General features: G+C 39.7%; 2 protein-coding genes across 9 annotated transcripts in view; one reads left to right on the forward strand and one right to left on the reverse strand.

Annotated features, from left to right (window-relative positions):
* Nucleotides 1-6,167, reverse strand: part of FIRRM (FIGNL1 interacting regulator of recombination and mitosis) — a 44,622-nt gene extending 38,455 nt beyond the window's left edge. For 4 of the 7 annotated variants that reach the window (XM_033855272.2, XM_033855267.2, XM_033855263.2 and 1 more), the window contains exons 1-3: nt 6,002-6,159; nt 2,237-2,276; nt 712-800 (exon numbers count right to left, since the gene is read on the reverse strand). In XM_033855272.2, the coding sequence (XP_033711163.1) occupies nt 712-800; nt 2,237-2,276; nt 6,002-6,112 (240 nt within the window). In that variant the 5' untranslated portion in view covers nt 6,113-6,159. Of the gene's footprint in view, nt 1-711; nt 801-1,719; nt 1,868-2,236; nt 2,277-5,701; nt 5,721-6,001 lie in introns of those variants that run through there. The other 3 variants (XM_019952619.3, XM_033855276.1, XM_073804597.1) reach the window with 3 other exon arrangements.
* Nucleotides 6,154-9,019, forward strand: METTL18 (methyltransferase 18, RPL3 N3(tau)-histidine). 2 transcript variants are annotated; one of them, XM_073804639.1, is made up of 2 exons: nt 6,154-6,301; nt 7,640-9,019. In XM_073804639.1, exon 2 carries the CDS (start codon nt 7,849-7,851, stop codon nt 8,968-8,970), a length of 1,122 nt encoding a protein of 373 aa, XP_073660740.1. In that variant the 5' UTR covers nt 6,154-6,301; nt 7,640-7,848; the 3' UTR covers nt 8,971-9,019. The 2 variants fall into 2 exon arrangements, with proteins under 2 accessions (XP_073660740.1, XP_004316242.3); XM_004316194.4 differs by having other exon boundaries at nt 6,198-6,377.
* The last annotated feature ends 1,005 nt before the right edge of the window (nt 9,020-10,024 follow it).

The following is a 10,024-nucleotide window of genomic DNA, read 5'->3' on the forward strand; positions in this document are numbered from 1 at the left end:
AAAAATGTTTCATTTTGTCACCAAAGTATGTTTAGTTCCCACAATTAAAAAAAAAAGTTATGACTCTGCTTTTCAGAGAAAAGGTATACCACATATATCTAAAAGGTAACAATGCAGCTGGTGAATCTGATATTTTCTTTTAAGTTACTTGATTTTACCAATATTCCAGCCATTTTTATTCTGAGGCTTCTTTAATAAATTTTGGCTCCATTTTTCCAGAAAATGAAATTTAACATTAATAAATTCTACAGAGAAGATAAAGAAAGAGACTTAACTAACTTCATCATCCTTCCCAATTTTCAATGAATAGCTTTAAAATACAAGAGTATTTAAAACCAACTACAAATAATGTAAATTCAATTAGTAAAGGATCCATAGTCTCTGAAAATATGTTTTTTAATCACCTAATGATCATACTGACACCATCATATTCTCACATAAGATCTATTTTTAACTATTTTATTTGTATTTCAAATATGTGATACATTGGGAATTCCCTGGCAGTCCAGTCGTTAGCACTTGGCACTTTCACTGCTGTGGGCTCGGATTCAATCTCTGGTCGGGGAACTAAGATCCCACAAGCCTCGCGGCACAACCAAAAACAAAAAAAGTGATACATTAAGAAATTAAGAATAAATGGTCTAAAACTGAGGCCAGATCTTAACAGCCTTTATAACAAGTAAATTGATTAAGATAATAATAGTACTATACCTTTGGAAGCACTTGTGAAAAGAAAGTCTGTTCCAATGTCAGGTGGTTCATATGAGGTAAAAACATTTCTACAATAATTTTCAGAATTTCTATAAAGGAAAATAGTAACATATTTTGTAGCAATATTAAGTCATGTCAGCCAACAAAGGTCACTACCCTTTCCCAGATTTGAGAATATGTAAATACTAGCAATCAAAAGCTTTGTACAGTTTCAAAATGCCATATTCTATGTAGAGAAACTATTAACAGTTAAACAACCTGAAATAATAGAAAAATTTTAAAAAACAAAACAAAACAATGTATGTGTACAGCAACTGAAGATCAGTTAATGGATGTGGGTACATCTACTGAATAGGATCTGCTATCATTAAAATGATTGTTAGAGATCGTTTAAAACCATGAAAAAATGTCCACAATACATTAAGCTAAAATGAAAAAACTTCCAAATAGTGTAATTCCAATCTTAATATATATATAAACATGTATATACAAAGAATAACCGATAGGATGGCAGGAATATATAGAATCAAGATGAGAATATCCTATGCCAAAATCTTAAACATTTCAGATTAATGATTGTTTTATTATCTTTTATGTTTTTCTGCATGTTACAAATTTTCTATAATGAATATGTACAACTCTCATACACAGGATAAAAAGTAACTGTTCCTTAAAAAAATCAGACCCCACAGGCAGCACACAGATCCAAGATTATAAACAAATATTCCACAACCAAGTGAAATGTAAATAGAAAACTCAAAATATATGAGTAAACTCTACCTCTCCTCCTAACTAAATAAATAAATTACGTCAAGTAAGATTAATGAAGACAGATGAAGAAAGTCAACTTTTCCAAATGACAAATTTGTCATGCCTAAACAATCAGCCTTTTGTAACTTAGAAAGTATTTTCTAATTGACACTAAACATGTTAAGAGGCTGAAAGTTATTAAGTAGACTGCAAATTATGTTTTATATTGGCCTAACCAGTTTAACAACTAACATTTACAATTTACAATGTGGGGCTTCCCTGGTGGCACAGTGGTTGAGAGTCCGCCTGCCGATGCAGGGGACACGGGTTCGTGCCCCGGTCCGGGAAGATCCCACATGCCGCGGAGCGGCTAGGCCCGTGAGCCATGGCCGCTGAGCCTGCGCGTCCCGAGCCTGTACTCTGCAATGGGAGAGGCCACAACAGTGAGAGGCCCACATACCGCAAAAAAATAATAATAATAAAATAAAATAAAATAAAATAAAATTTACAACGTGCTTATACACACATTATCAAACAGAGCACTTTTGGTATCTATCCAAAATGGAATTTAAAACTTTAAGTACTGTAATTTGAAGTAATTTGGTCATTTTAAGTAACTGAAGATTACAAAGGCTGTAACGCTACAATAGGAAGAATAAACTTAAAGGGTATACAAAACTATATTTAAATTTAAAGGGAATACGAAACTGGGATATGTGGGACTCAGGCCTTAAAGACATCAAAGTAATCGTACAATTAAGATAATTTTACTTACGAATATGCTCAAGCCAACTGTCAGAATGCTGATACATAGAGTAAAAAAATTAAGGAAGATACTAGGATCAGTAGTAAGATATTCACTACTGAGAACAGATTTTAAAAGGACCCTTCTTGAAGTTTAAGCAATGATCAGTAAGAGATTGAAATTAGAATCAAATTACTGGCTTAATTTTGCTGTAAAAAATGTAATGCTTACTAGGTATAATGAAATATAATGAAAATACTTTAAGGAAATGTTTTCAAAATCGCTCAGGGATAAACTTATCTTTTCAAATTGTGTGTAGTTATGACTTATTTCTGACAGATGAGAAACAGTCTATAATGATCCATGGGTTTCTGGTTTCTGAAACAGAAATTTCTTCCTCCTCAGCACTTCTATAGTACTTTATTTGCACCTGTCTTAAGTCACTGATCAACTCTTATCTTTTCATGTTACTAGCATATCTATCTTACCACCTAATCAGACCGAAACTCTTCTGCACATAGAAGCTTACAAATACGTCATAATAAATTATGCTATGTTCATTACAAACGTTAATGGTAATCACATTATAAACTATACACTTTTCTACCATTCAGAATTGTTAGAAATGTTTTCCTGTAAAAATAATATACAAATTATTAAAGTATGTATCAATAAGAAAAATGAATAAGCCATAACTCTGTCACAGTAATACAGGAATTGATTCTTTTTCTGAAATCTTACTTTGCATATACATCTTACAGCAGCAATCAAAATGAAATATAGTCATTAACTCATTTTAGTTCAGTAGGGTAGAATTTGCATCGTGGATCAATTTCAGTAAAGGTCAAAAAAATTCTAGCCTCTTCCAAAATTAAACATAAGTTATAATTATGCAGACATGCAGGTAAAGACTGGAAAATAAGGGACTTCCCTGGCAGTCCAGTGGTTAAGACTCCGCGCTTCCACTGCAGGGGGCACAAGTTTGATCCCTGGTCGGGGGACTAAGATCCCGCAGGCCGAGCGGCGCGGCCCCCCCCCCCCCCGCAAAAAAAAGAAAGACTGGAAAATAACGTGTGAATGCAAAACATGAAAATAATTATGTTTGGGTGATGGAGTTACTGAAAATTTCTTTCATTTGTAGAAAAAGTGCTGAAGTAAAACCAAAAGCTGAAAAAAAATTTATCTAATGAGATTTTCAGGCAGTTTTAAAACATGACAATATCTTTTAGCCCTTCACTGAATGCTTACTATGTGCCAGGTACTATTCTAGGTGCTGGAGAAAACAAAATTCCTGCCTTTATGAACTTTACAGTACAGTGAGGAAAAGTAAAAAGAAAACAAAGTAAACAAGATAATTTCCATTAAGGTTGCTTCTGCTCTTTAGAAAACTGAACAGGGCAATGAGATAAGTATTACAGACTGGGTTTGGGAGAACCACCTAAGACTGAGGACACTGAAAATGGCTTGCTGGCGTGACATCTGAGCTGAGATCTGAATAATGAGATGGACAAAAGGCTGAGAGAAGAACTACGCTGAAGGATCAGCAAAAATGAAGATCCTGAGGTAGGTGAGCTTCATGTATATGTGGACAGAGTGTAGTGAGCTAGGTAAGCGAGGAAAAGGCTTAGAACATGAGGAGCCTTGAAGGTAAAAGTTTAGATTTTATTCCTAATTTGTTAAGAAGCCACTGGGGTGGAGGGAGTGGTTTAAAAAGTAAACAACATGTTTTTCACTTTTTTGTGAACTTATTTTGGAGAATGGATTAGAAGAGGACGTGAGTAGAAGCAAGGGAGCTATTAACAATAGTTCAGGTGAGAGGTTATGGAGGTTTGAAAGAATGGTAGCAACCAGGATGGAGATAAGCATTTGGATTCAAGATATAGTCTAGGTCAGAAACAAAAGGACTTGCTGATTGGATGTGAGAGAGAGAGGACTGAAGGTTTTGGCTTGTAAAACCATTTATTTAGATGAAGAAGACTGGCGGGAAGAACAGGTTTGGGTTCTTTTGAATTTTAAGTTTGAGATGCAAAACCAGGTGAGAATGTTGATTTTTTTTAAAAATGTAAATAAACAAGCTTGGGAATTCCCTGGTGGTGCAGTGGTTAAGAATCCACCTGCCAATGCAGGGGACACAGGTTCGAGCCCTGGTCCGGGAAGATCCCACACGCCACGGAGCAACTAAGCCCGTGTGCCACAGCTACTGAGCCTGCGCTCTAGAGCCCGCGAGCCACAACTGCTGAGCCCACGTGCCACAACTACTGAAGCCCATGCGCCTAGAGCCCGTGCTCCGCAACAAGAAGCCACCACAACGAGAAGCCCGTGCACCGCAATGAAGAGCAGCCCCCACTTGCCACAAGTAGAGAAAGCCCGTGTGCAGCAACAAAGACCCAACACAGCCAAAAATAAATAAATTTATAAAAAATAAAAAAAATAGGGCTTCCCTGGTGGCGCAGTGGTTGAGAGTCCGCCTGATGATGCAGGGGACACGGGTTCGTGCCGCAGTCCGGGAAGATCCCACATGCTGCGGAGCGGCTGGGCCTGTGAGCCATGGCCGCTGAGCCTGCGCGTCCGGAGCCTGTGCTCCGCAACGGGAGAGGCCACAACAGTGAGATGCCCGCGTACCGCAAAAAAAATAATAATAATAAAAATAAATAAATAAACAAGCTTGACTTTCAATTATTGAAATCCCCCTATAAGCTTGAGAAGAAAAAGAGGAACCGTGTTTCTTACCTTTGTTCCCCCGAAGCCTAACACTGCCTGGTACATATAATATTCTGTACCTAGTAAAATTTTTTGAGGAGGAGGATGGCTTTTTGTTACCAAAATCAAAAATCCTTGAGGACAGCAGTTCCATGTCTACACGATAACTAAGAAAGCGCTTTGGTACCTAAGTGGGACCACCTGCCAATGCCCAGGTGAATGATTTCTATGTGACCGTAATATTTATATTTGGCTTCAGCTGTAAAAAATTATTTTTGCAGTGTTCAGACTCTCTCAAGTGAAGGTCTTGTTTTTCTTTTGAGTGTAGTTTTATGTGCTCAAAGCTGTTAAAAAAAAAAATTACCCTTTAACATGAAGGGCTAGGACTCCAGGTACATTTACAACCAAAAAAAGATTCGACTTCTAAATGACCTGCATCTGGACAACGGAGACGTTAAGTACCTCACACCCAGCAGATGAAAGCCAATTAGCAAAGGAAGCAACTCCTTCTCACCAGCAATAAACCGAAAAAGGTTCAAAAAGGGGAGGGGAAGAACATTTGTATTTACTGAACATCTTTTACAGACTTGGCACCATGTCAGAACTACGTCCTTTAGATTCTCAAAATAGTGAGGAAGGTATTCATTTTCACCACCCATTTTAGAGATGAGAGCTCAGAGTACCTCGCTCTCTCTACTTCATCCAGTCACCTCACCTTACAGCTCAAGTCTGAGTCCTTGCCTCTCCCCGCTCCCGCCGCCCCATGGAAAAGTACTCACGCTTAACTGCACGTACAGAGCAACTCAAAGGCCCAGAGAAATGGCAGAAAACGCCACATCCACTGCCAAAACCACTGGCAGAACACCTCTGCAAGCCCTTCGGATGCCAAAGCCAGGCATGCCTTCGGTCTCGGCACCCACGGCTCTCGTACGCCCTTCCTCCCCTCGCTTACTCATCTCGCTCATCAACAGAGAAAGGAGAGGGTTGAAGCCGCAGGAACCCAACACGGCCCTGCAGCGGGTGTGATGAGACAGGAGAGAAGGTTGGAGACAGGCCCCACACCCCTCTCTAGGTGGAAGTGACAATGAAGGATATAAGGAGCCGAGGCAGGACAGATGGCAGTTCCCGGCGGCATAGCTCCTCCGGCCAGCTACTTAATTCTTCCAGGGGAACCGCGCTCGCCGGGACAGCGCGTTCCTGAGACATGCTTTCGCCCAAGACCAAAGCTTCGAAACACTCCCGCCGGAAGCAAGACCGGAAACTCCCACCGTCCCGGCAGGCCTTGCGAGCCAAAACCATAGAGAGGAAGGGCGCCGCTTTCCTTAGTGAGCCCGGGCCCCACACGGCTGGGAATAAAGCCGGGCTTGTCTGGCCCGCGGAGGCCTCGACACACTGGTGCGCGCTTTCAGTCGGGAGGGTCTGGCCGGATTACTCTGGAGCTGGGAACCTGCCGGGGAGCGAGCGTCCACAGGTCTGGATCGCTGTAACGTTGCTTTTGAGACGCTTTGGGGGAGGTGAGGGCCGGGAGTCCACAGATTTGCTACACTCCGTCCCTTGGGGCTTTGAGGTTGCACATCTGGTGTCGGGTTTGACCTGGGACTTACAGCCAGAAATGACTCCAAGCCCCGCTGTGAAATGGGATAGAAACAGGCGCCTTCCTACCCACTTAATGTGTTGACCCTACTCTGTACGTCCTATGTAATGGGGATAAAGACCCACCTGCCAGAACTGTTGTGCAAATTGAAGTAGACGGTATATTTTAAGTGTCTAGCCAGTAGATACAGAGAAGAGTCTCTTTATTAAGTTGCTTCCATTTTCTACGGATCTCCCCGCACAGTTCAGTGACCTTATTCTGTGTCAAGCTAATCTTTACTAATTACTCCACAGTTACCTCACTCCCAGTACACTTAGAGCTGCAGGTCTCCACGAAATGTTTGTAGTGAGGTCATCTGAATGAATTTACACACATCAGAGCATACCTGTGCCTGTTTTTAAAGGGATGTTCATTTATCAAAATACAATCTTGAAGTCCTGTTACTTGAAACGGTAACAGATTGAAGAGATTCTGGCAGTTTCGGAGGTTAATATGTTTGGGCAGGGTCGTGACAGATGAAACACACTAAATAGCTAGGCTTGTCATTTCCTGCCTGAGAATTTTGGACTTTACCTTATTTCTAGTTGTTGCTGCTGCTGTTATTTTGTTTGTTTTTACGGTTTATTCTCTTCTCCAGCTTTTTTTTTTTAAGATGTCGGGGGTAGGAGTTTATTAATTAATTAATTTATTTTTGCTGTGTTGGGTCTTCGTTTCTGTGCGAGGGCTTTCTCTAGTTGTGGCAAGCGGGGGCCACTCTTCATCGCGGTACGCGGGCCTCTCACTATCGTGGCTTCTCACTGTTTCGGAGCACAGGCTCCAAATGCGCAGGCTCAGTACTTGTGGCTCACGGGCCTAGTTGCTCCGCGGCATGTGGGATCCTCCCAGACCAGGGCTCAAACCCGTGTCCCCTGCATTAGCAGGCAGATTCTCAAGCTCTGTGCCACCAGGGAAGCCCTCTTCTGCAGCTTTTGAAACCTGAAGGGTGTGTGTGTTTTCAAGTCTCTTTATCTCCCTGTCCCTCCACCGCTTTCATAGAAAAGGCAGCTGCTGGGGGTGGAGCAGGGGACTGTTTAATATTACATTTACGTAAAATGTGTCATTTTGCTTTTTAATAACAATTTTCTTTTTTTTTTCTCCAGAGCTAAATTGAAAAAAGAGCAAAGACCTCTTAAAAGTCATTTGGAAATATCTCTGAATATTGTAACTGTTGATAAGCAGCTAAAGAGAAATGGATCTCCAGCAAAACTAACAGAATAATTGAAGCAGGTTTACGTGTGTGTCATCAGTTCTATCCAGAAGTTGAAGAATCTTCCTTTGAGTTTAATGATTGTGTGCATTTTATGAGAGAATGGCTTTTCAATTTAATTTCACTATAGAAGACCATCTGGAAGATGAATTAACATCCCTTGGAGATGGAGCTTTGGCCCTAGATTCCTCAAAAGAGTCTTCAGTCTCAGAAAGACAAAAAGGTACACATAGAGACAAAAAACGTTCTACAGAACGGTTTGACCTGCTTCAGGATCACTTGTGGGAGCATAAGTCAGCAGGAAATGCAGGTCCCTCTCAAGACACAGACAGCTCACTCAATGCAGCTAACAGTTCAAGTAGCTTGGAGCCACATGAAAAACAGCCCTGCTTTAGAGTTGCCAAAGAGCATGCTATGCCTAAAGATTTAAAGAAAGTGTTAGAAAATAAAGTCATAGAAACATTGCCAGGTCTCCAGCATATGAACGTATCAGTAGTGAAAACGATCTTGTTGAAAGAGAACTTCCCTGGAGAAAACATCATCTCAAAAAGCTTTTCTGCTCACTCTGATCTGATTACAGGTGTTTATGAAGGAGGTTTAAAAATCTGGGAATGTACCTTTGACCTCCTGGCATACTTTACAAAGGCCAAAGTGAAATTTGCTGGGAAAAAAGTGTTGGATCTTGGTTGTGGATCAGGGTTGCTGGGTATAATGGCGTTCAAGGGAGGTGCCAAAGAAATTCATTTTCAAGATTATAACAGTGTGGTGATTGATGAAGTAACCTTACCTAATGTAGTGGCTAACTCCACTTTGGAAGATGAAGAAAATGATATAAACGAACCCGATGTGAAAAGGTTCAGGAAATCAAAAGTAGCACAAGCACTATGTAAATTCCGGTTCTTTTCTGGGGAGTGGTCTGAGTTTTGTAAGCTTTTACTAAGCAGTGAAGAACGTTTTGAAAAATATGATCTCATTCTTACCTCAGAAACCATTTACAATCCAGGTTATTATGGTCCTCTGCACCAAACATTCCTTAGATTGTTAGATAAAAATGGACGGGTGCTTTTGGCCAGCAAAGCACATTATTTTGGTGTGGGTGGAGGTACTCATCTCTTTCAGAAGTTTGTTGAAGACAGGAATGTATTTGAGATGAGAACACTCGAAATAATTGATGAAGGACTAAAGAGATTCCTAATTGAGATGAATTTTAAGTACCCCAGTTAATGCCCACTGAGTGTCCTAAGTGAAATAAACAAAATAACTAAAACTTGAATGTTCGATTTCTGCTTTGCTGTTATTTTTTTCTGAAATTATGATATTTAGTTTTGTTTATCCAAATAAGAGACCAACTATATTAGCGACATTGTACTTGCTAAGTGAGACTGAAAAAATAGTGCTCCTCAGCATTTGAAAAGAGCTCCTAGGAAATCATTTTGTGGGAAAGTTTTCTGTTCTCCACTTTCATTCAATTTGACCTTTCTACCACCTTTAGCATATAAATTTGTTCCCAGGAAAATCTGCCATTTTTTACCTCAAGTTTGAATTTCTTCCCAGTCTTTGTCAGTTTCTGTTCACATGAAGTGCCTGATCGATCACCATGCTGTTAATTCTAAAGGCATACATATGCATCACTAAATGATTCTGAATCTAAATATTAGATTGAAGGCCTTGGGTAACTAGGAAGAAGTTTTTGTTTTGTTTTATTTTTATATTCATTTATCTTGTATAATAAGAATTAGAATGCTGAGCAGTTGAATTCAACATTAAGATGGAAGAAATAAGGGGAATCATGATAGAGAATATAAAGATGGTACAGAAAACTTACAGTGCTTGTAGCCCTTTTTAGCCAAGGAAGTAGGAGACCCTAGGGTCTTGGTAGGAGGAAAAAGAATAGGAAACAGAATTCCAGATTCTGGGGAGTAAAGACTCTTCACTAGTTAAGTAGGGCAAAGAAGGGGAGAAAAAGTATTTTGATTCTAATGCAAAAATGTTCACACTTAACATATCTAAAATTGGGGTCTACCTTACTGTCTAATAATTATTGTACAACTGGCAGTATTTTTTTCCTTCTTGAAGGTACCTAAAATAATGGTACGACTTGGATTCAATGAAATGTGATATTTACTGGACATCTGTTAACTAGGCACTTTGTATATATCTTGCTTAATATTTATAACCTCATAAAGTATATATCATCCCCATTTTAATAATGATCATAATAGCTAACAGTTTTCAGCATTTACTATATGCAGGGTAGAAGAGATTTACATATACTAAC

The sequence above is a fragment of the Tursiops truncatus genome, chromosome 1 (genome assembly GCF_011762595.2).
Source record: "Tursiops truncatus isolate mTurTru1 chromosome 1, mTurTru1.mat.Y, whole genome shotgun sequence".
NCBI lineage: Eukaryota > Metazoa > Chordata > Mammalia > Artiodactyla > Delphinidae > Tursiops > Tursiops truncatus.

What these genes read in the sequence shown, in the direction of transcription:
- METTL18 (XM_073804639.1), top strand. Translation starts at nt 7,849, where the DNA reads ATGGCTTTTCAATTTAATTTCACTATAGAAGACCATCTGGAAGATGAA.